We start from the raw sequence: 27,186 nt of genomic DNA, 5'->3' as shown, positions 1-27,186 counted from the left end.
TTAGCATCACGTGAGTGTGTTCTCAAAGAAACAAGAAATTATCTGCAGACCAATTTAGTTGTTATAGAATTTAAAAGTAAATTGATTTATTGTTCTGACGAACTTGGATGTAGGTAGTGTACTACGGAAATAGGAAAAAATATTTTTATACGTTTTGTGTTAATTTAGTAAAGAATATAAATAATTAGAAATTTTGCAACTTTTTACTAATCAATTATAATACTAAATCAAAATTAAAATAATAGTAGCATTGTACTTATACATTTTTTTTTAATAAATATGATTTATTTCACCTCTGAGTTTATTATCATTTTTATTTAAGAAAAATACTTTAAAATTTATATTAATTCTGAAAAGTTCATTATTATTGATATTTCATCATCATGCCAGCCGTTAACTGTCCACTGCATAACATAGGCCTCCCTCTATTGGAGAATTTAGCCATGTTTGGCAGGCGGGTTGGCAACTGCAGTTAGGCTTTGGTGATGTTTTAAAAGGGATACTGTTGCCCGTATCTCGGCTCTTAGTCGCCTCACTTACGAGAAAAGAAGGGGTAGCTTATTCTGTCCCGGAATTACATGGACATATTGATATTTACAATCCACTTAATACAGACGTTAAGAAACATATCAATAAATAAAGAAAACTTTGAAAAGGGATACGTGTTTATTAATTTTTTGTTTACCGCATATCTGTCTTCCCTTTATTTATTTTGATATTTGTGGAGTACAATATACACATATACATCGCTGCATATATATGTTAGACAATAAAATTTATACTACCATATAAAAAGAGCCACTAAATTCAATCGCAATTTTTTTTCATGTTGTTAACTTTAAAGGTTCTCGATATAATCTGACAGAGGTGTCAGTGATCTCGTTGGAGGAGCCGTGCGTACGCCAGGGAGGAATCTGCATGCGGATAGAGGACTGCAATCCTGAGAACGTGGTGGGAGTCCAGGCGATTCTTTGTCCAAATCAACATCATCGTGGTGTCGTATGCTGCTATGTAAGTCATACATTTTATATACATGTAGGCTTCGTCGCATAGTTCCTGGGTCTGAGGTTCCTAGTTCGGTCTTGGCCAATGGAAAAATAATGTGTATTTCGTATGTTAATTGTCGTTATTGTTGGCACTTGTTGAAACTTTGTATATTTATTGATATTATTAGAAAACACGTATTCAAACACAAAAAATTATTTAATAAATTAGAGATATACCGTACAGTATTGTCATATGAAAAACTCCTGATGTACACACGGGGATTAAAAAGAACCACTAAAAATATAGCGTATTCATTAAAAAATGCACTCATTTATATTCAATCAGTAATGTTTTTTATATTTATTTATATTTTCCATTTTGACTCCACTATATCGTATGATGAATAAACGATAGTTTTTTACTGCAAAAAAAAAGTCGCGTTACTTGTATTTTTGTAGTATGTTGCAATAGAACTTCATGAAGTGATAATGAAATATTATTGAAATTATAATCAAATACTTTTTAAATGAAATTAATAAGAAATAGAATATATAAGCAATTCATCGATTTTTTGTTTGTACTACCACTGAACATCAGCAGACTGTTGTGGTCGAGTCAATTATTAGTTTGTTCGCGTTTTCATTAACTTCTATTACAGCAGATTATAGTTCTATCATTAATAAGATAAGCAGTATGGTAATCCCCTTTTGATATATTTGAACATGGATTCAATCACGTAAAGCTATTATATATCAGTGTCTTGTCTAAGTGGGAATCACCGTCTTACTTATTTCTGCCGCGAGGTCAGAAGAGTAAGAGTCGATAAAATTTCTGAGTATTATACAAGCGATACTTAACATTTATACTAAAGAAACCTGAAAGAAAATAGAAAAAAATTTCAGTAGTACAGTATTTTTTTTTAAATTCGAAATTTCTATTTTAATACTTGTTGATGTTAAACACATATTAAAATATTTCTTAAACAAATCTGACTATTGATCAGAAATATATTTGAAATTTGCGCAGATTATACTAGGTGTATATTGCTTATATGAAAAAAATAGACACTGAATTGAATCACTATTTTGTATTTAAAAAGTATTTACAAATGCATGTAGATATTTCTCTTTACACGTACGCTGACAGAAAGATGATGAAAGTAAATTAGTATAAATACTAAACATATTTTCATAGGTATTGTTTATATTCACAATGTAGAGTTCTTACTTGAGAAATAAAGTATTGATAAATTTAAATGATGAGATGAAATGGTTTGAATGAAAAATGTTTTGAGATAATACTTCATATATCCTTCGCCTAAAAATGATATAAACTATTTTTTTTATTTCTAGCTGTAACCTGTGAACTTCCTCGCGTGAATTAGGATAAAAAGTACGTTTTGTAAGTGTTTCTTAATATTGTATATTATAATCTTGTGTCTTGTGTAATAAAAACGATGTTCGTTGAACGCTATTCTCCAAAACCGCTCGACCGATTTTATTAGAATTTTGTTATGTATTGTTTATTACAATTGAGAGTTAGGGTAATTTTTATTCTGATTAAAAAAAAACGTTTACTAGGTCAAGTAGTTCTTCCATGTACCAAATTACATTTAAATCTATCAAGCCCTAAGCCGTGTGATAAGCTTATAAACATCTTTCGAATATCTTTACAAACTATTATAGTTATAATACTATCTAGTGGAATTTAGTTTTAACAAGACCTTTCTTTATTACAGAGTTGAAGTCCATCGCCGGAGTAATAGCTTTGCGTACTTACAATTCACTTAGCATTTAATCTTGAAAACTTAATTAGTTATAAGATACCTAGCCATAGTTAAGATTGCAGTATTTATTTAAGAATCATTTTTACTATATCTATGTTTATAACTTTAACTTTTTTTTTATATAAAAAAAATATTATAAAAATATAACAGTAAAATAATGCGTGGTAGTTTGGTTTTATTAACCTTCTCCTTCCTCCTAATATACATGATATTATTGAAAACAAACAATTTCATTGCAATTTTGCTAGTACGTAAATAGTATATTTATATTCATATATTGTTATATAAGTTGTTATATACGTAAATAGTTTACCGGTTAACGCAAACAGTATATTTTAGCATGTTTATATTGACAAACTGGTATAGTGTTTATCGGAACGGATAAATTAATTATTACGTCTTAATATTTGAGTTGATAAAGACTTTTGTTATTAGGTAAATATCTCATTAATTAGGTATTACTGATATCGTACAATCATTATACGGCGAAACTTTCTAGAAACTGTTTACACATCCGCATCGACGGGAATTATAATAATAATTATTATAGATAAGTCTTTAAATAAGTTTTTTTTTCTTTTATTTTTGTTTGTACATTTTTCGCCCATTGTGGACTAATTTTGATAATTATTATTAGAATGGAAAGGGGTTTCACTGTGATCCTATATTAATGTTATCTGGCTTATTTCAAGTTTGTTTATTAATTTTTAAAGTAAGTACCTGTGAGTTAAAAAAAATATTATTGTTAATATTCTCCAATAGTTTGTCATAATTAGCTACATCTCCGAACGTACCCTGTCAAAGCTATGGAGAAAATACTATTGTAATATTTTCTGCAATTTACTATTACAATGCAGCATGCTCAGCAGTGACTGAAAGGGATATATTTTATGATTAACTTTCTGTATTTTCACTTTTCTTCTCTTGTATATACATATTTTATATACGTTCTACGGCATATATTTTCAGGAAACTATTTTAATAATTTGACGTAACAGAGTAGAAAACAAAATTCTTTTTATATTCAGCAATTTATAAAGAAGATAAATTTACGTGTACCAGGGAGTAAAACTGACCCAGAAATAAGTTTTACTTCCATCGATCTCCCCTAGTACCAGAGTATTAGAACACTAATTTCATTCCCTTCATGAAATACTGCAACCTCGAATAGTACATGTGTTATTGATTTTGATGAATCTTTTTTATAGCCCTAAAAATGATATTTTGTGGCCAGTTGATAAAATGTTGATAGCCTAATTATTCTACAAACTAAACATAGGAATTGTTTGTTTGTATGCTTTATTGTACATATAATAAAAAAAAAATTGCAAAATATACAGGAAAACTCATCATTGACTATTATTAAAGATGACGGCATGAAAATTAATCAGATTACAAGCACGTTATTAATAAATATTTTATTAAGAATGTAGGTACATTCGATCACTTAATTAACTCTTATCCGATGAACTTCAATATACTATCGGTTCAGTTGTACAGATACGTAATCATGTCATAGGTTATGTAGAGTCATGCAAAACATGCGTATTTGCTGAATGATTGTATACGATAATACTTAAGTAAGAAATGTGCTAACCGCGTGACTTTGTAGGAATTTTGAAAATATAGATTAGAAAGTAGCGACAGTTGATGTCGATATATTTTTTTTAACGTTAACTTTCATAATTCGTTACAAGTGCGGCCGTTCCCTGATTCTATATTTTTTCCTTAGGTCGTATATGATCCGCTCTGGTCACTATTGTGATCACATACGTTATGGTTTCTTTGTTGACATCTTATCCTTCCATTTAAGCATTAGATAAGTTGACAGATATATTACGGGCTATTATACATACATAACATACTAGTAACCACAGCAATTCAAGTAAAGTGAACAGAATACAGATGGGAGTCAATCTATAATTATTGATACTGTCACAATATTGTACAGGGGGCGGTCAGTAAAAAACATACGACAGACGAAAGCTCTAAAATTATTGTTTTGGCTTTTATTGCTCATAAAGTCATTAAGACGTCTCATAAAAGTCTTATATTTCTCCCTAATTTAACGTAATGCTCGATTGACCCCTGTGTTATAAAAAATACAAGGATAAATAAATTGTTTTCGGCGAAATATTTGTACGGAAATGTTTCGCCAGAAACAGGTTTCATTTAGTTACAATTTAAAATTATATTATAGTTAAAACGAGTATTTTTATAATGAATGGTTGTGTTAACTACTACAGTAAACTTATTGTATTGTAAACTCTTTATCGTACATAAATTATATAGGACACATTAAAAGATTTAATATTTTAATTTATTTTTCCACTTTGGGAATTTGTGCTATTGACACTCCCCCAAATATACCGATTGGTACCTCATCTAATAGAAAATTTGTTGTCAATTAATATGAAAAATACCGTGCATCTTTTAGAATAGACTATTGTCCACAGCACCACTCAAAAGAATTTCAAATGATCACTGGAAAGTTATAAACAGAGTAAAGAAGTTTGATTAGATTAATTTGCTTCTGAGTTTTTTAATAAAACAATTTACTATATTTGTTTATACGTTTCTCACATGTTATAATTATTTTATAAAAGAAAACCCAGTAGATAACTTCTAAATTCTAATTAACATTTCAACATTAAGTATTAAAAGTTTTTTGTCTTCTATGACATTATTTATTTTACAATATCTATGTATATCCAATATTTTGGATTTTTTTATTGATGAAGGAATAGAGCATCCACCCTTTCTAATTTTAACTATAAGGATGAACATAGGCTAGTGGGTTCATCGTAGCGAATAGATGTTAGGAATTAAATTATATTTACGATGGTTTTTAATGAATACGGCGTAGAGGTCGACATGATTAGTATTCTCATTTTTAACAATCCTCTCTACTATACTCGTAATATGAGTTATAGATATAAGACTTCCACCTTGGCCACATATATGACAGTATCGTTGCTAAGCAAGGCCATTTTTAACCTTTTGGAAGCCCTTAGCATATTAGGGTAATACGGCCCCTATGATAATTACGTATTATTATTATTTATAATGTTATAATTATTTTAAGGAATAAAAAATAAATTTTGATAGAGTACTATTTTGTTGGGATAGATAAAGAAAAAAGGTATATAAGTAAAGTTTTTCTTTTGCTTCTATTCATTTACAGTCATATTATGTAAATAAATGTGAAGAAAAAAGTAACACTTTTTACATTCACAGGTTAGTGCCTAGAAATCTATATTTGATACCCTTTGATTTTTTTATTTGAAATCTTCATAATAGATTTCAGATCGTAGGGCCCTGGGCACGTGCCCAGAGTGGCTAGTGGGAAAGAGGTGGCCTGTTGTTAACCATCTTGTTTGCTGTAAAATTTTATTCTGTATAATATACGTATTCAATATTGTTTTCTATTTTCAATTTTAATAACCAAGACATTATTCGCAATGTTTATACTAGTAGCTTCATTGACAACAATATACTCAAGCAGATTGACCTCTATGCGATTTCCCTACAAACGATGGGCCAACGAACTTGACTTCAAATTCAATCTCATTAATAATTCTTCTGACTTCCTTATTAACGAGTTTATCAGCAGTTTGTTTTGCGCAATATGCTTCCATAATAATTTTCCAAGTTTATATAAACAAGTACATCGAAAGACCAAGAACTAATAAATGTTAAATCTATATAAATTAACCATAACCTCTGTAAACTATTAACAGTCTTATAACTGCATTAAATACGAATTTGATTCGCGAACTGCGCATCGCTTTAGCCGATGTATGATATTTCCAAGAATCTCATAGCCAACAAGTTGTTGGCGTTTATCCAGTATACTATTGATACGACGGAAAAGTTAGTATCCTGCAGATTTGTAAGTCAAACTTCAAAGCAGAGGAGATTTTTAATAGCAAGATACTACTTTATCCGTCATTTGGGAAGATCGACCGAATTTCATCTAAAGACTCTTCTCGTCTTCAAGAAGAGTCTTTAGGATTTAATCTCATTATTAAAGCAGACCAATCTAGACAACGTGCCCGCATTCGAGGTTAAGCACTTCCACAAGTTGCTTTCAGCCACATTTGATCATATCGACGTCACAAGGTTACTGAGGAATATCACCACCTTGGAAGCAAGCCTGGTCGAAGTGCATTTTAAATTTGAGGCATCAGAAACTATCATCAAAGAACTGCGAATCGAACCTGCTAATTTACGCAACACTGATTCGTTAAGTAGGTCTAACATAAAATTGCAACGCGGAGCCCAAAAAGCATCTATCAGCAGATTTGATCATGGGTAAGTAGATGACACCACACCCGCTACCCGTTCCTCGCCCCCCTTATTTACATTTCTCTAGACGGTAGTGGGTCAAGAAAATGTACGACCACCCCTCAACGTGCATGGAAATAGTTACATTACCACTACCCCTCCAACTAAAGGGCCAACCAGGGGGAAAAGAATCACTGCGATCCAGATTATAAGGCCGAGCTATCGTGTATGCCAGCGCAAGTTTTCACTCGGATAGTAAAAGCGATATGGAGAGCTTCACCAAAGTGGAGAAACAAGAAGGTGAAAGAAGAAGAATAGGATAAGATAATCTGCTTCATCCGCCAACCCCTATGACGTTGCTATACATGTGCTGATTTCATTACTCTACAAAAGTTGAGGTTGTAGTACTCCACATCAGAGTGAAGTTCAACTTTACCCTGAGAGTCGAGTGGTTGAACTCTCACCACAGTTTTAATTTCCATTCATTTGTGGCGGGAGTGCCAACGGACTTTCAGTCGACTCTCATGATAAAAGAATTTGGGCGAAAAGTGTTGTTTCCGGCATTTTCAGGAACGGCCACTTGATAGGAAGTATCATACATTGCCGACACAACATGTGAATAATATTGATATTTTTTTTATTTTTATATGCCTAATTCAAATCTTGTTTCTTGAAGTAAAAAAATAATTAATTATACGAACTTTTGATAATCTAATTTTTGATATCCGTCACCTTTCTTTTTTCAAAATCCATTAACAATAAATTTTTGAATTCGGCGACCCTAAATTAGCTAATAATCAACTCCACGTCGTAAAAATGAATTTTTTGACATTCGCAATCTTTTTTTTTCAAGTTTCAAAAGTATAATAACTTAATTTTTGAAATCGGCTACTTTAATTTTGTTGAAAATACAGACCAAAAACGATAAAGAAAAAATTTTACGTCGCCATATTGTTTTTCATTTTTTCCCTTTTATGCCAAAATAAATTGCACAAAGTGCCCTATGAATAAACATTTGAACGAAATCGATCAGACCGATAGTTTTATAATTATATATAGATTTTATTGATACAACTTGGAATGGTAAAGGAGCTGGGGGCTCATTTAATGGAAAATGGTAACCATCGTCTATAGACATGAATATTTACCATATCAAATTTAATGGATTTCATATAATTAGCTGTAAAAAATATTCCTCATGTTAATTGTTATCGTCTAATTTACACCAGCAACTTCGACCAATTCTTTGTTTTAGTTAAGAAAATAATGGAATAAATATTTTGCCCTAATTACATAATTATAATTGCTTTTTTAGTTTTACTCTTTAATCAACTTAGAATAATATTTTTATATTAACTTTCATTCTTTGTACAACTAGGGGGTGAATTTTGAGAAATATTAAGTTTATTTATTAAATTTTTTTTTACTCCATTGCACCAAAAACATAAAAATAAACAATGACATATAAACAATTCAATTCTTATCGCTAGGGCAATTTCTTACAGACAATCTTTTTAAATAAGAAATACTATGATTAATTACAACTAAATCGGTAAATCTGTTTGCCGTATGGTTCCAGCATAGAATAGGTCCCCTCTTCTTCTCCTGTGGGTGAAGTAAGAGGCGATTAACTTAATAATTGGGGGTTGGGTAGCAGCGGTCCTCTTAAAACATTACCAAAGCCTAACTGTGGTTGGCAACGTGCCTGCAAAATATAGCAACTTTTGGCAAAACCTTCCTTATGAGTGAAACCTATGTTCAGCAGCGGAGAGTTAATGCCTGGTATGATGATAATGAAATCGGTTAAAAATATATTTTCTCATATAAATTCCACTGCTATTTTTACACCCTTAAGAATTGAATGTCGAAAAATTCTTTCTTATTAGTTGTGTAGGTTATAAAAATCTGTTGTCTAAGTATTTCTAGCTTTAGTAATTTCGGCTGTGATGACTTAGGTAGTTACTTTTAACACACTTAGAGGTTGAATATTAATAAATGCTGAAATTAAGTTTAATTATTTTTATGTTAGAGTATACATGGTAAATTACAAGAATTAACGAATAGAAGTTAATAAAATAAAATTCCATACAAATTTTCACCCTTATATTTACACTTTTAGGGGTCGAATTTAGAAAAGTCCTTTTTTATATAACAATAAGATTCTCTACATAAATCGTAGATTCTAAAAGGAATTTATTGTCAAAATTTGGTCATTTTAACTTTAGTAAATTCGGCCGTGCGTAGATAACTTACGATTTTTCTTTTTAAAATATGCTATATGTAGGCTGTGATATAAGTGTATAATTTTTTTGCACTATTTAATAAATAATAAATATATGAGTCCCTGATATACACATAATGCAATAAATATATTGACGACTATAATCCCTTTTATTTGTTGTTGTTGTAGTGAATTGCGGTTATATGGTAGTGGTAACATTACCCGTTTTTTTTTTGGGTATATTAAAATCCAAAGTAACAGAGGGTGTCATTTACATTAATTTAGTAGTCCCATTTTTACGCTACGATTTATTTGTAAAAAGTTTACAATGTTATTCGTTATAACGCCCATTTATTAAAACGGTTTCGTTCCGTTGCGACGCGACGGGCACACTGAACGCGGTTATATTTTGAGTTTTCGTTCGCACCCCGTCCAGAGTATACGTGTTCGAGCTTACGTACTTGTTGTGGTGTTCGAAAATAGAATCGCGTTCTACCTATTTAAAAAAAAAAAAGGATAGCTGGTGAGTACTTTTATTATATTTTTGGAATATTAGGATACATAGAAATATGAAAATTTGTACGATTAATTTTCAGTTATTCTAAGAAACTTTTACGGAATTGTATTAAATTTGTCACATAGTTGGGATATGTTTTAAAGAAAATTTTTGACAGTTCTCTCGTAGTAGGAATTATAGTTGAAATTCATGTTGTCAAAATTATCTTACCCCTTCAAAATTAAATAAAGAACAAACACTGATGGTATTTGTTCTCTATTTAATTGTTAGACATTTTAATTCAACCAATGGTTTAAGCGCTTTTCTTTCTGTCATGAATATAAGTGTAATAGGAAGTTGAATTAACTACTTTTAATGCCTAATAATATATTAAATACCAATATTATAAAGAGGAAAGATTTGATCGTTTGTTTGTAGTATAATAGAATATTTGGATTGAATATACATAGATTGCTATTGTAAGTGGACAGGATCCCTACTAGGATACCATGTGTTACGCTTATGGATAAATCTCTACGACAGTCATATTAATATATAATTCTAAATTAATTTTTTATCTATTTACACGTATGAAATCGAATGTTATAGAACTGTAAGATATAAAATATATTTTTCAGTACTAAAATATAAAATATAGTAAAAGTAGTCATTATGTTACGGTAAATAAATATTAAATATTAAAAAATTAAAATGTACTAATAACTATAATATTAAGAGAAAGAAGTTCAGCAATATATATCTCAGTGATATTTATTATGTAAATGAACAAAACGAAATAAAGGGTCTATTCCTGATATAGCATTTTACTTGGTTCTAATCCGATAGTTTATTGTATAAATTGACTCATGAATTCTCCTTAATATCAAATTCAAATATTTAGAGTTACAGAAAAAATGCTAAGAGTATTTATATTGAAGTAATTATGCAATGAATAAAAAAATGAAGATTTCAGTAAGTATCTCAATGGTTTACAGTACTCAGGAAGATTATTAGATGCTCTTAAAACTTAATAGTTTTACACATTGAGCTGTTCTGGATATTGGTACTAGAAGTCTAGACTAAAAAGTTAGTAGGTACTAAAAAAACTTTAAAGCGTAAAATGAAAAATAACAAAGTAACACCAAAATATTTTTATAATAGATATAAATGAATTTAATCTACGATTAACGTTTTGGTTATATAATTTTATATCTTAATAAAATATTAAAAATATTTATTTTTAATAATTTTTAATTCAACTGTTGTCGGACTTTGATATTAATGCTCTTGAACGTTTTATCCTATAATCTGTTCCAATAGAACACAATGAAAATGTAAATAAACGAATAATTGATTTAACCGTAAGAAAGCTTGCTCACATTCAATAGATGGCAAAAAAATATAGACATAAAAAATCGATAAACTTATTGAATTTGCGATTTACTACTAATTTAATTTAGAGAATGTTTCTGTGATAATTTGAACAAAATTGACAGCCTTTTCGACAACTTCTATTAAAACAAAAAAAAAGTGTAAAGTACTAATTAATAAAATATTTAATCCTAATATTATAAAGTACTCAAAAAGTATTCAATAGATTTTAAAAATTCTTTAATAAAACAAACTATGACAAAAAAGTATAAAAACAATGAAGAACGCATTTAAGCCTTGTGGTTTACCGAAGATGGGGCGGTGCGGTGGTTCGTTTCTACAGGCAAAATCGAACCAGTCGCTGTAAACGAATGCCGCCGGGCTATGCCATTGTTCTCGTACTGCTATGTTGCCCATGGGCATCACACGATGGGCAAACCCGGCGGCTATAGTATATGTTCAGGTATCTAGATCTGACTGTACAGTTTCTATTGAATCTCTGTTATTATTAAAATGTAAAAAATAATATAATAGATATAAATAAATGATTTTACAATAAAAGAAATGGTTACAATATTGTAATTGTCCATTTTCTTAATCAATATATTAATATTAACTAGCCTTTTCCCGTGGTGTTGCCCGCTTTTAACTATGTAGTTCAAGAATCCGGTCTTATATTGTATTCAATGAAAATTACATACCTAATACCTACATAAAGTTTAAGCCAATTCATCTGATTGGTTATTTTATAGCATTTTATATGTGATTCTTTAGATTGATATAACTTTTTTATTTATGAACAGATTGAAATAGAACAAACACTAAATGTTAAGTGGAGAAGTGAAACCGAAACGCATTAGTGAAAACAGCATTTAAATCGATTAAGCCGTTTCTAAGATTAGCGTGCACAAACGTACAGTCAAAATTCTAAAAAGCGTTGTTTTGGGTTCTATTGCGTTCATAAAGCCGCCCTATAATAGTTTTTCTTAAATATCTTCCATGTACAGACAGCGATCAGTTACGGTTTTATTATATGTATTGATTGATGTAGATATAGTAATTTTATACATTATAATAATATATGTTATACATTATAATATGCAGTATATCTGAATAGAACTAAATAAAAATATAAACAAACGAGTAATTGATTTTACTACAGTGAAATCTTATAATGTTGTATAGTAAATAAAAATGAACCGATTTTTTATTTTTACACTAGTAAATTATTAATTTTTTAAATTAATTGTAATAATTTCAATAAAACATCCCCTTTTCCATAGTACTATTAAAATAAACTGTAGTATTTATATATTATTAGTATATAGAGAGATTATACAATAATTGTTTATATGGGTATATTTGTCCCATTGGTATTTCAGACACTAGGCATGTGCAGTGTTTGAATGATTGTATTTCAGTTTGAATGGTGAGATTTTGATAGTAAAATTAACGAGGATAACTTAGTGGTCAGGAATATCGAACGTATGAAGGGTACTGTTGTGAAAGAGTTTAAGTAATTTGTAAATAAAATCTTTATAATCTTTATTATCTTCTTTTACCGTACTGTCTTAGTTTTCTGTATTCCAATATAATATTATTTATGCTAATTAATATTCAGTTAAATTAATAAAGGATTTTAAAGGCATCCAAGAGAAAAAGACAACGCAAAACCATTAATAAAATAAAATTTGTAAAAACATCAATAGGAGATATAATGTATTTTTGTTTTGTTTACTTCGTATAAATTATCAAGCAAGCAAGAATTATTCCTGAACAGAATCGAATAAATACGAAAAAATAAATTCTTTTATAATATTTACATAATATTAATTTTATATATATTGTTGTTTCTATGTTTGTGGGCACATCCGGTACAACTTTCTTCGCATTCAAAATACATACCATGCATAAATAATAACCAAAACAATGAATAAATATTTCATTAAAATAGTTAAAAACTATTCTAATTAAACTAAGTATCGAATAAAAAATGTTTACGAAATCGATTCCCTTTTATTTTATATCATAAATTAAATATCAAATACAAAAATTCTGCTACGAATGCCATTTATGCATTAGGAGGCAAAAATTGTAAACTATTCCGACAATAATTTATTGTTATAGGTATTAATTTGTTTTTCAAGGCCTATGACAATTAATTTTCAATGACTATAGACAACGTTATAGGTAGGTACTGGCACATCGTCGCACCCACGGCCGCGGGTGATTTTGAAGCGTTGACTCAGCCTTGGCGGCTCCAGGCGGTTTCGAAATAATTGTTCTGTAGATGAGCGCCTCTAGTGTAGTCGCCCGAGGTCTCAAAAGCTAGGTGTGCCTTAATATCGTCGGTTGGAAGAGGCAAAGCCCGGAGCGCCAGCGGCAGTATGGAGCGCGCCGCGACGCCTCGGGCGCTACCCGCCCCGCTCGCCTCCACATCCCCGCGTACATATTATTACTCCTCTTATAAAATAATCATATTTGCAAGTGAGCTTTGCAACTAAAGCGGCTAAATAATAATTTATGACCTCAGTGCGTTTTATATTGAAAGCCGATGGCGATGAACGAATCGTGATTCGACGCGAACGTCATGCGCGCTGCAGTACTTAATTTTTTGTGGTTTTAATAGCTAAGAATACGAAAATATACTACATAAAAACTTACATTATATTTTACTGTTACTAAATCCTTATAAATTACAATGGTTTATACAGTTTCATCATGTTATTTCTTAAAGAAACTTATGGTGCTGAATACTCAAAATATAAAGAAATAATTCTCTCACGTCGCACTAAGATATTATATATTAATAAAAGATAATAATAAAAATAATTTAAATTTATTTTATAACTTTCTGTATTAGTGTTTCTTAAAACAGTCCAAAAATAATATCCTATCTATACTCTTGTCTCAAAATTTTTTGTTTATTTAAAAAAAAATGTCTTAGTCAAAACACTCGCCTACTTTTCATTCACTTTTAAAGTTTTCTGACAAAAAGCTCAGTTGTAAATCAAGAAACATATTTTCACCCTACTAGTATGTAAATGCTAGTTTTCAATGAGCTAACAATAATTTTATTTATAATTCTTATTTAATTGTTTCTTAAATATCCCCGAACGGCCAATTACTACATCACAATATCCTTTGCGGATATTTAAGACTTTTTTATTTTATTGTCAAAAACTTCCCTAATCCATTATTTTGTATTAATATAAGTATCAACAGATTAGTAAAAATTAATTATATGCAGCCTATTATCCCCTTTTACCATGAAATTTTCATCATACACATCAATATTTACACTATTTTGATTATTTGTATTTCACATGCGTATACATAAGATGAGGAGTTGCTGAATGTAAAATTCATTTTCTATATGACAAAACGTTCACATATCGTTGCATAAATAAATAAAAAATATATGAAATATTATATTTGTTGTTATTATTTTTATTAAAACAGTAAGCACTTTCATTGAATTAAAAATACATTTTCCTGACTTAAGAGTTTCCGTCACCGCATTGGCGATCAAATTGCAGATAATTTTCTTTATCGATACTCATCCTCTTCTAATAGGGCGACTATTAAGTTATTCTGCAATTTTCACAAAATTAATGTATCTCATTTTTTGTATTGATATTTCATTAATAGCCATAAATAATATTGAATACCATTTCAGATATTCAATATTTTTTTCAGATATATTTTTACAGGTATATATTTTTTTTTTGCAAATGTATATATTAAAATATAACGAACACACTTAGGACTTAATTTACATATTCTATACGATATTTTTTCAAAAATAGTACCATTGCCTTTATAATAACGACTATTGTATTTATTAAAAATATTTACTTAAAGATAAAATATTTTAATGAAAAAACCAACTATTTATTATTACTTAATATTACCACTGTGAGATTTTACAGAAAGTATCACAGTACCCTGACAACGGGCGCATACAATTGAATTTTATTTGTGGGGAAATATTGAATTCGTTGTACATATAATATGTCAATATTTTTTTATACGTAGGTATTACTCGTATCTTTGTACAAAATGCTGTGGCAATAAGGCCCATAGAATTATATTACGCACAACCGACAGAGAGCGTGAAGATATATAGCTATGTATTTGCATTTATATATGATATGTATGAGAACTTATTTACCTAAAATAATAAAGTAAAAAACCTGTAAAGTATTTGCAAAAGTTGTTTATAAATCGGCTAGTCAGTTATTATAATGAAAAATGAAATAAAGAAGCAAATTCTTCCTCGTCTGTCAACATTGTCTTTATTAGGAACTTATTTGAAAATATTTCCAATATACTCTCATACTTTTTATATAATAAAATTTCTCAATACTGTTTGTGGAGTACATCAAAGGAAAATATGTATAATAACATAATTTTGATTGCGTTGTATTTGTTGTTACTTGAAAACAATCACAATATTAGCATTTTATTATGATTTTCGTATTTCGTAACATGGTATGTTAGGCATGTTTCTTTAAGTTAATGAGTTAATAAGATTTTGGATCATTGTATAAAACCTAATTGTTTGTAAACTATTCATAATTTTCGGGTATAAGTGTTTACATTATTAAAAATTTAATGAAGCAAATGGGTAAATAGTTATTGTTATACATAGGTATTAAACTACTTAATAATTTACTTCCCCGACTTTCGCAAATAAACATTTCAAGACATTCCATTGCTTGATTGAATTCGTGATAATTTTTTTCTAAATTCACTCGCGTGTAATATTCCAATGGATTCGTTGACTCTATTGATTTTTTGACTCGACGATAATAAAATAAGAGTATTTTGGTTGACAACAGAATAGAGCTTGTTATGTCCTAGTTCTTGTTCTTTTTCTCTTTGTTTTGTAATATAAATACACAATAAAACATACACAAATATAATTTTATTTTCTTTTCATATATGTGCCACAGTAACACAAAATGGCCAAAATAGTTCTTGTTCTATAACTGTTTGTTCTTTTAATATAGATACATAAAGGAAAATTTTGATCGGGAACAAAATTTAGCTTGTACGAGTATGCCCAGGTCTTTATGGTAAGTGTAGCTGGGCCTTTAGACGTGCTCGCCTTGGGGCGCAAACATAAACTATTGATAAAATGGAAAGGGCGCCTGCAGCACCGGCGGCGCGCCCGAAGGCTCCCATTGTGCTACAGCCTGCGTCACAGTATATTAGTATTATGTGTACGTATGTATTATTAAGTACATTATAACGACGTATTTAGTACAAAGATATCGATGCAGATGACTTTTGTACAAAGTCTCTACATACTAAATATATATACTCTTACATGTATATATATACATACATTTAATATTAATTACATACATTACATTTAGGTCAATGGAAATATACTCATGAATATAAATGTTTACATTGCGCTAATATTGAACCCGTAGCCATCAGAACGCGAAGTAATGTATTAAACCGCATATAGATTTAATGAATGTTTGAAAACGAGTTCCGTCCTCGTAGTACTGATCATCTGTTCTCTTGGAAACTTTTTATATTGAATATTTAGGTAATAAAACAGCAGCTTATATTAATAAAATCATATTTTTGACGGTTATATTCCTCATCTGTCACAGTGTGTTAATTAGTGCTTCAATCATTAATCGTAAATGCTTTAATTTAATCAGTCAATATGAAGTTCAGTACAAGATCTTATATATATCATCATCTCAGTCATTATCTGTCCTCTGTTGAAGATACATAGGCTCCCCCATAGACTGCCATAAGGAACGGTCCTGAGCCACCTGCATCCACTGACTCCCTGCAATGCATTTGAAGTTATCACTTTATCTAGTGAGGGGTCGTCTTACACTGCGATTATACGTACGGAGTTGCCACTCAAGAACCTTTTTTTCCCATCGGTTGTTAGTTCTTCGAGCTATATGACTAGCCCATTGCTATTTTAGCTTACTTTAACTACTTATCTTATTATAGATCTCTCATGAAACTAAATATTCTCTGTGATGTGTGTTTGTATGAGCTGTGTATTCAACTTGTACTTATGTACCTTAGACACCTATGCACCTAATGTCAATCAACAGAAAAAATACCGTCATCGTCATCATCGCAGCCATTATCCGTCCACTGTTGAACATAACAAAAAATATATTGAAATATTAATGTTGTTATTGTATTAACATATATATTTATAAATATTAGACATATTTCATCGCTGTCAAGCAAACTTTCGTTTGGGGGTTTGGGTGGTATAAGTTGCCTCAGGCCGGTAATTACAATTGGAAGAGTAGGACAGTCCCGCCCTCGGGCCAAGCCGCTGGCTCACTTCGCCCGCTCTTTGAATGGTTCACAACTAAAAAAGAATATCCACACTGTACGCAATCAGTGGGTTCTGTAAGTGCGTCAGGAATAATAAATTTATACGGTCACATTTGCCAATCCTTCTGTGTTTATGCCATGCCAATTCACCACAAATTTCTATTTGCTTTCGTCTTTCTGTTGACAATAGCAACAAAAGGCAATGAACCTATGTAAACAAGAATATTAACTTTGTCAATTATTTTTGCATACGCATTATATTTTTAAGTATTTGTTTTTAAAATGAATATTCGTTTGAAGATGTTTATGCTTCTAATTTCTGAATGTTTTAAATTAGTTTCAAATACTGCAATACAAAACATGTTGGTAGGTAAACCATTTAAATTGAGAATAACATTTTTCTTAAATTCTGGTGATTTATGAAACGTAAACGGGATATTTTATGGTATTAATCCTTCTTGCTAACAATATAATCCTATCAGGACATCCCGCCATCTATCCTTAAAACCAACATGGTTAAGTCCTAATGATTTTGTCAATGGTTCAAATGATCTGACTTCATCCTTATTATTATTATTGTTCATTGTTATCATTTGTTAATATATTAACTTATTTACTTATTATTATATGTTATTGTGATAAGGTACAAGTGAATAATGATTCACTTGTACTGAATGCAGTTTTCTCCCATTTAAATAAAAACTCCCAAAAGCGATACTGCTACTGGTTGCATATGGCAAGGCATTCCAGTGTTCAAATCCTACGATTAGTTAGGTAGGTATTTGGGTTGTCGCGGAATAGGCAAACAGCCTCAGGCATATTTATAATGAAACCAGACAGGTAAGAGTGCTCGAGTGGTACGTCGCGGAGTAACGCCCTCTAGCGGTTCGCTACTGAAGCACGAGTTTACAGGAGCTAACTTTTGTTACGTGTGTATTTGATTTCTAACCATTTCCAACCCTTTTTTAATTAACCATGGAAAATATAAACTTTTACGTACAACTTTATTTCTATAGTTGATTTACTTTTCGACTACCAATAATCATATTTACCACAATAACAATGATATTAATATTAACGATGTAGTGGTTTTACCTCATATCCTGATGGTTACGGGTTCTATTTCCGCATAATACTAGCGTTTGTATTTACAAGCAGAATATGTCTGTAAGTATTGGTTTGTGTGTTCCAGTTATTTAGAACTTATAAGTTCTGCTTATAGTTTAGGACTCAATGGGGTTTGGGTTATGTCCAGGGTTATTCATTATTGTTTTTTGATATTAGTCATGAATTACCTGAATATGTTTCATTAGATGCTATTTTTAGACAAAAATAATCTGTGTTTAGATCGTATCTAGTGTTTAAAGATATTCATGGGCAGTGGAATGAATAAAAGCTTTTTTCTTTTACAAAACTACATGAATAGACAGTAACGTGTGAAACCACTGAGATAGGTCGTCAACAGGCGACTGCAACGGAGATGCATTCACGAGATAAAAAATAATTGAAGTCGGACTTGGTCCGGCTCGTGTGAGCCCTAAAGCTATTAGGTATGTAGACCTAGCACAGTCAGCCACACGTCTATGGGTTGTCATTTATATTAGATTGAAGTTTTCAGTACGCAGTTCATAAGTAGTTAAGGTAATTTTTGACGACTTTGGTGCTCTAGCGGCTTGACAAACCGCTTTATCTTTCGATAATTCGCATAATACAAATATTTGTTTGTATTAGATTGGGTGTTGTCTAGGTATAATATGTATGTATTTACAAAAAAAAAAAACTTAGCTTAATTTGGGACTAGATAGCGCTGCGTAATATGTCCATAAGTTTTTATTTATTCTTTTTATTTGTCAGAAATATAATGTGGTACTTACGTAATAAATGTAGCAATTTAGTGCAGGTATTTGTTAATTGATTCAACAGTTTCATTAGCTTATAAATTCAGATACAGTCGAAATTCAGATATAATTGTTTTAACTCTTGTCAGGACCAAATGTTAAAGTATTTGCCATCGAATTAATTCCAAGTAAATTATGTAATTTGCCACAACATAGGTATTGGTATATACCAAATTTTGTGGAGCTGCTCTAATAAATATTACAAACAAAGGCTTTATTAAATTTCGGTCTAAGCTAACAACAGTCGCATACCATTGGGATGCTATATGCCCGTTTACTTTGTTTAGTGGTTTCAAAACAATATCTTTTGGTAAATATCCGGCATAAATTCCTTTGAGAGTAATTAATGTGTTTGATAGAAATTCCTATTTTGTATTTTGTTATATTTCATGTTGCCAATTTTTGTTCTACTGTTGTCTAGTTCGTACAATATTAATTAGCTGCACGTATTTTCGTCATTTTACAAGTAATAATGTCACATAAAATCCAGTCCAGGCGGCCAAGTCACAGGTTGCAAAGTTTTCTTATCTTGTTTCAAGTCAACTTGCAAAACAGATTCACCACTCTATTATAATATGTATGTGTGGATTGAATGTTACTACTCGAGAATGAGGTTATTTGGAATATGGTATATGAATGAGCAATTTCCACTGAAGGGTGCCGTGAGAGCGCTGGCGTCGCTACGGCGTGACGCCGCAGGTTGAGATTCGTGAGAGCGAGAGGCTCCCACGATGACACCGTGCAACTTCACAACACAAACTCATATCTTTTCAACTGACTTCAAAAAGTAGGGGTTTTGAAACTAACTGTAATTTTTTATGGGTATTATTCGCTATATTTGCCAATTGTGACCAAATGTTGATAATATTTATTTAATTTCACTCCTTTACTCAGAGACGTATTTAGAGGAAAGACCAAGTGGACTGTGCCCACCTCAAAATAGTGCTTACATCAGAATGCGAACGAATGTTCATTAAGATTTGTCTGAGAGTACACATGCGCTTTTTTAAAGGTCCAGATCCTCCCTAAATATAATATAATCGTAAATACGCTAATGCTCAAACTCTTTAATTTTGAAGAAATTGGAGTCAGTTTTTTAAAAGGTGACATTTAACATAATAAAACATAATCTAGGTAAAAGAGACTTTAAACGAATTTAAAAGAGATATTAAACTACTTTCTTTTCTGAGTGCACCGAGGCATACAAAATGTACTCTGCTCTCCCTACGACTTACATTTACTTATTACGTTTTCATTTATATAACTTATAATTACGTTTATATTAGCAGAATATTAGGCTATAAACTTGCTACTGTTTGTACTGCTTGCTTAAAAAAATAATCTATTAACAATTTTTTTAATAATCATTCAGAATTATTTATTCAAAGATTTATAAAATTCATATTTATTAATCGTTACAAGCACATAATTTATTATATTTTACTGCAGTAAGTTGACAGTTCATTTTGTGATTTACAGTAACCAGTAACAAAATGCTGTCAGTAAAACCAGGGAGCCCGCAGCCGGACGGCAGTATGGAGAAAAAGCCCATCGCTGGTATCCCGCGAGTAGCGACCACAACAAAATTTAATGCGCCAGTTCATATCGACGTTGGAGGAACAATATACACATCTTCCTTAGAAACACTCACCGCGTAAGTTGAATGGTATTTTGTTACAATTTGTCATATTAAGTAAATCGAATGGTCGAAGGGCGAGTATACGAGTTTGGGAAACAGAACTATATTTTTTCGTCCAAAAATTCATTAAATGCTACGATGTGGCTGGTATTTCTTCTGCAACATATGGAAATACCAACATTGTCTGAAATTGCTAACTGTATAAGTATGCACCATAGCCAGATATTCAAGGGGTGATGTGCAGTTTTATTTGGTCATAGAATCTAAATGGCTAAAGTATAATTTTCAATATAATTGGTCCATTTCACTTATTCAAATGAAGCTGTGTAGGTATTTAATCGTTATATTATTGTTAAAATAATTTGAAGTTATGGTGGATAGGTTGGTTTGTAAATAAGCTTGTTTTATCTGTGCTGAGCGTGTTATTCTCGGCGGGAGTGCGCTGGTAGCCGACGGCAATGCCGCGGGCCCTGCGGGCTCGCAGTGCCGCAACGCGGCTGAGCTGCCCTGGATAGGGCTAACTACTTATTAATATTTTATAAAAATAAAATATTGCAACCAATATTTTTTATAATTGCATTTATTAATTTATATTTGGTTATTTTCATTTAACAATCTCGATAATATATTAAATTTTAAAAATTTTAAACAACTTATGGAGGCAATTTTTACATTGGTTACATTTTGCTCTTTAATTAGTTTTGTATTTTTAAAACACAGAGAATATAATGTCGTTAACATTATATTCTTACTGAATAATATTTTATTTACTAGTTTAAAACAGGTCAAACTAGTTTAATATAATATTTTTTACATTGTGTATGTTTAATTTACTTTTATTTATTACAAATACGTAATTGGCACTTTTTGTAATAATGAAGTATTACCAATAAATATAGTAAACCGTGTTTTGCTCGATTGTCAACCCTACCCCCGTTCGCTGGCTTCACCCTCAGATACCGCTCTTTTAATCAACTCACTCGAGGGCACAAAAATAAATATCTTGCCAATTGCACACCTCATCGAAATACTGAAGTAACCGTTATTTTACAATCATAAATCAATGCTTCGATTATTAATTTAATATAATATTTAAAGGGTTTCGTGAACATAAAATGAACGATACCAAAAACTTTAGTTGTCAATTTAGATTTACGACTAATATTTAAATTAGACTATTTCATTTGGGATTACAGTTACGATTATTATAATACAAATTTAATTAACTTGGACGTTATAAGAGGTTGGTTCTCAAATTGATAGAACGATAGATATTCTTAACAACTATAAAATAGAGTGCTTGCAAAGATTAAATAAGTAAAACATACTATATATCTGATATCAGATTTTCCTTATAACCATTATTTACATTATTTTTTATATGATGGTCTTAAAAAATTCAAGACGAAAATCTCACAAGCTAAGTTCACCAGGAACGCTTATGCAGCCTGAAATTTTAATTCAGGAAACTGAGTTGTTGGATATGGTATATTTGTGTTTTAGTTATTTTCTATTTAATAGTACTAAATAATAGATATAAAGCTTAAATGGATATAATTATAATACAACATATGGACATGTATAGTTTATTATAATATAACCTAATGGAAAGAGAATCAAGTTTAGTTGAAATTATTCTTAATCGTAAACTGTAAGAAAATAGAATAATCCTTTTTAAAAGTCCGGCACACCTGCAATTCGGATTGTAAGTGCTGCGAGTTGTCCTGCGAGTTGCGGGTGTTCATGGACAGCGGTAGTCATTTACCACCAGCTGAGCCGCATACTCATTGTTGTTATAAAAAAAAGACTTTGTATACTATCTAAAATTAATAAGAAATCGAAATATTCAAACTACTGGTATTGATCGATTTTTTATTTGTACGACTAGGTACTCGACAACGCAGTCTATCTTTTGGTCGGATTAATTATTTGTTTGTTTACATATTTTTTATGAAAATAGACTACCTATATGTATTTTAATTTTAATTTGAGGGTATCGAACTTATTGTATAATTAAGGATATTAAATATCCTATTTCCAGTTACCCTGACTCGAGACTGGGCAAGATGTTTAATGGCACGATTCCCATAGTACTGGATACCCTCAAGCAACACTACTTTATAGACCGCGACGGTGAAATGTTCCGCCATATCCTCAACTTTTTGCGGAATAAAAAGTTGTTATTGCCAAACGATTTCCGTCACCTCGATTTGCTGCTTCATGAAGCACATTACTTCGAATTAGATCGTAAGTATATATACTATGTAAGTATATTATATTACTATTATACTATATACTATTATATAATAAGCAGTTTTAAAGATGAAAATAAAATGGTAATCCTACCTGAGTTATCGGTTTATGCTGACGTAGTGTCAGTGATAGATGATAAGAGAGGATAAAGCCAGCTTAGTTGATGTAGGGTGATGAATTCACTAGGAACAACTACGATATTGTCCAAGAAGAACTGCATGGAGGTCAACCTGAGGTCAACCACTACTAGCAACGGGGCTGATAGAACCTACTAATAAACTTTTCTCCCACGTTTATAAGTTAGTACTTATAAGTTAGTACTATAAATGGGAGAAAAGGCTTGCACATACGGTTATCTTCTTTAGTAGCAGATAACAGTTTTTCTTCTTATTGTAGAGACACAGATAATGTAATACTATACTAGAAGTAGAGATGATAGATGAGGATGATGGCAGGTCAGTTGATGAATTTGATGGGAATTAATCATGGTGGTATCTAGGGGAAAAATGTGGAGATTGACCTAAAAGGATATATTGTTAATGGGCTACTAGATCCTATTACTTACAATCCCTTTCCCTCCGGCAGATTACAGTTATACCTACTATAAGGTTTCCTTTGCATCTTTTTGCTATGGAACTCCAAATATGGGATCGATGGCTAATTATCCAGAGGAAATCGTTATTATTTCTTTATATGCTTATGAAATGTTCGCTCGAATTAGTAATACCTTTTGGCATAAGCGATGTAAAGAGCTCTTTATCGCACATTTAATTCAAAATTTATTCATTGAATATATATATGCAGATAGCAAGAAGAACAAACTTTTAGAATAATTGTGTATAATTATTTACTCAATAAATTTCAGATATGGTGTATGCATTGACAAAGTTGAAGAATGAACGGGACGGAGTAAAGCAAGACTGGTTCAACCAAGCTACTGAGCGGTTGAAAGAAGAGACTGAATTGCTTATGCAGGAACGGGATCGCCTCGAGCAACGGTGGTCATGAATAAACAAAGTGAGTACTCTTCATACTTTTATATACTTGTAGTTTCATATAATGTAAATTACAGTAAATCAAAGAAATAACAGACTAGACTGTGCCATCAGTAGGCGATTAGAATTATTTTCTTATTATGAATATTATTATATAATAGTGACATCTATGAGCAAATCAAAGTTTAATAATTTATGTATAATAGTAAATTTATAAAATGATCTAATTTATGAATTTAATTAAATTTAACAATTAATGTTTATGTGTATTCCGCAAATATTTTACGTGTATACTTTTATCTATACCTTTATATGTATTATTTTTATCTTTATTTAATTTGGCGAGAGAGACTTAATACTTAAAGTGGCTTAAAATTGTTATAGGATAATATGTCGGGATCACGCTCTGAAGTATCCAGGTCGAAGTGGAGTGGGACGAAGAGGCGTCGGCGACACGAGTACTAAACTCGAAAAACAGTCTTAAGAATATTTTATTAATTTTTCTATATCAAAATGCAGATTGAAAGAGAGTCGATCTGTATGAAAATGGCACAATATGTTAATCACACGTACTATACTTAGATACTGTTGTTATAATTACTTATGTGATTTAAAAAAAGTAGTTAGATCAATTTTGTAAAAATTCTTAGTTTAGTTTTTAGCAATATTTGATTAAGTACCTATATAAGTATGTGTAATAAAATTTGTATCTAGAATTCGTAATAATAAAATTTCTTTTTTATAAGTAATAAAATACTATACAACTGTAGTGTCTACCATTGACCATTTAAATAATAGAAGGAGATAGAGTAGTTTAGTTCAGTGTTTGTTAGATAACATAATAATGTAAATTTTAAGCTAAATTGACCACATATCTAACCTATATACTAATTCGACCTTCTTAACAACGTAAACAGTAGAAAATATAGTTATTACAATTAAACCTAAAAAACATTAAATTATAAGACATTTACTTTAATAAATATTCTTCAGTATTATTTTTATCATCACCATAAATAAATAGAAATAAAAATATTCAATATAAAAAGTACTTTTTCTTAAGTCTTGATAAGATTTATATAAAAATATTGTTATTTTTAAAACTTATGTTCATTTGTGATATATTATTAAAAATTGTATTTATTTTACTTTTATTCACAGGATTAAAAAAAATATTATACAATAGTTATATTTATTTAAATACTCCGCCTATGTATACATGTAACAGTTAAATTTATTGGCTTCTAATTTTACCAAGATCATAGTCTACTACTGCTAATATGTTATAGTTATAACACTGACAAAATTAATTATGTAAATATATTGTAAAATATTGGGTATTAATATACGATTAGTTACAGTAGGTATAGATTGGTTACGAAAACATGGCACAAAATCCAAAGAATTAAAAATATGTAAGTAAAAATTTATACGTATTGAACCAATTTACTTAAATAAGGTATAGAATGAAAGACAATGCACATTATTGAATGCGTTAATATAAAGTAAATACGAAATGAATTAAAAAAAAAAAGAATTAGAAAAAAAAAACAATAAATCGCTTGGTAACCGTTGGGATTGTGAAAACTTTACTTACTATAAAATGATAAAAAAATTACAAAAAATATTTTTATCTGTATTTTAATATACTTTAAACTACAGTCGAGTAATAAACGACTATATCGTTTTTGTGATCGGAGTTCAGGTATGAATAATCTCAAAGTGATGTTACTGGACCGGGTTTCGTTTAAATTACTCAATAAAAAGTATAATTATACAGATGCATGAAATTGTATAATTTTTTTTTATAAAAATTTTGGTAATTACTTAGCATATAAGTATGATATTTACAGTATTTTTTCTTGAAATAGCAATTATTACAGGACTGGCAAGTAATCACTAATACGTATCATTCCAAATCTAATTCAAGAGATATATAAATAAAAATACTGTATTTTTCTCATTAGCCTTATGATTCTGATCAATATCATCGACATAATGAAACTGGTTAGAACATTTACATCCTACACAACATTAACCTTCTAAGCTTTTTTGTTTTATGGTATTTCACTCACAATGGAACGAACGACAACTAGCTATGCATTGATATGGTCACAGTTCAAGGTATTTCAGCGAAATATACTAATGAAATAACTAACCGGCACTAATGATTCATAGTCCTCAAATATATATAGCACCATAGTTTAGATTAATACTTTAGACGTTAACAACCTTTATTTACGGTCCATTTGTATCCTTTCCGTTACATGCCAGAATACTCATGATGATTATAACTTATATAAATTATATTTATTAATATTTACATTCAGGATAAGGATTTTTAAAAGGAATAAATAAAAAACCATTTATATGATTATAACATTTATTTCACTACGTAATGGCCTTTCACATAAAGAGTAAGCATATTGGATACGATAATATTTTTTTTTCAATATATAATATTGAAAAGAAAATTTCGTTATACCTTAAATTGTAAGTTATAACTATAGTTGGCTGATAAGAAATGTTAAAAAAAATTCAATTCTCAACAACCAAAGACTAAGATATAATAATATATTTAATATATATAATTATATTTTGAAATATGGTCAATACATTGAATTATGAGATTAAATTAAATAATTATTCCAGTAGAATAAATTTTACACAATGCAATGATTACCACAGAAATTACTTACTTTAGTTATATGAATGCATTTATAATAGCATCAAATAATAACGTATTAGCATAAGAATAAATATTCTGTATAGAAATGATACTCATGTTCTTTCCTGTTCGAGTGTACCGATGCCGAATTTATTATACCCTCATTCTTCTCACTCAAATAGGGTTGTCACAAATTTATACTCGTGTAGTTATATATATATATATATATTTAATATTATAACTACACACTAT

At 30.1% G+C, this 27,186-nt stretch overlaps 1 protein-coding gene and 1 long non-coding RNA gene across 2 annotated transcripts; both read left to right on the top strand.

Moving 5' to 3' along the window:
• Window positions 1-2,339: 2,339 nt before the first annotated feature.
• Window positions 2,340-2,933, top strand: LOC128201068 (uncharacterized). Its single transcript, XR_008253053.1, has 2 exons — window positions 2,340-2,388; window positions 2,726-2,933. It is a non-coding gene; the product is annotated as an uncharacterized LOC128201068 (long non-coding RNA).
• Window positions 2,934-9,647: 6,714 nt separating this feature from the next.
• LOC113521050 (BTB/POZ domain-containing protein Tiwaz) lies at window positions 9,648-25,382 on the top strand. Its single transcript, XM_026906486.3, has 5 exons — window positions 9,648-9,804; window positions 20,859-21,033; window positions 23,060-23,265; window positions 24,137-24,288; window positions 24,651-25,382. The coding sequence occupies exons 2-4, from the start codon at window positions 20,873-20,875 to the stop codon at window positions 24,277-24,279; spliced, it is 510 nt and encodes a 169-aa protein (XP_026762287.1). The 5' UTR covers window positions 9,648-9,804; window positions 20,859-20,872; the 3' UTR covers window positions 24,280-24,288; window positions 24,651-25,382.
• The last annotated feature ends 1,804 nt before the right edge of the window (window positions 25,383-27,186 follow it).

The sequence above is a fragment of the Galleria mellonella genome, unplaced genomic scaffold (assembly GCF_026898425.1).
Source record: "Galleria mellonella isolate WM207_F2 unplaced genomic scaffold, CSIRO_AGI_GalMel_v1 utg33, whole genome shotgun sequence".
Lineage (NCBI taxonomy): Eukaryota > Metazoa > Arthropoda > Insecta > Lepidoptera > Pyralidae > Galleria > Galleria mellonella.
Note: the sequence above shows the minus strand (reverse complement) of the source record. Positions and strands in the feature narration are given on the sequence as shown.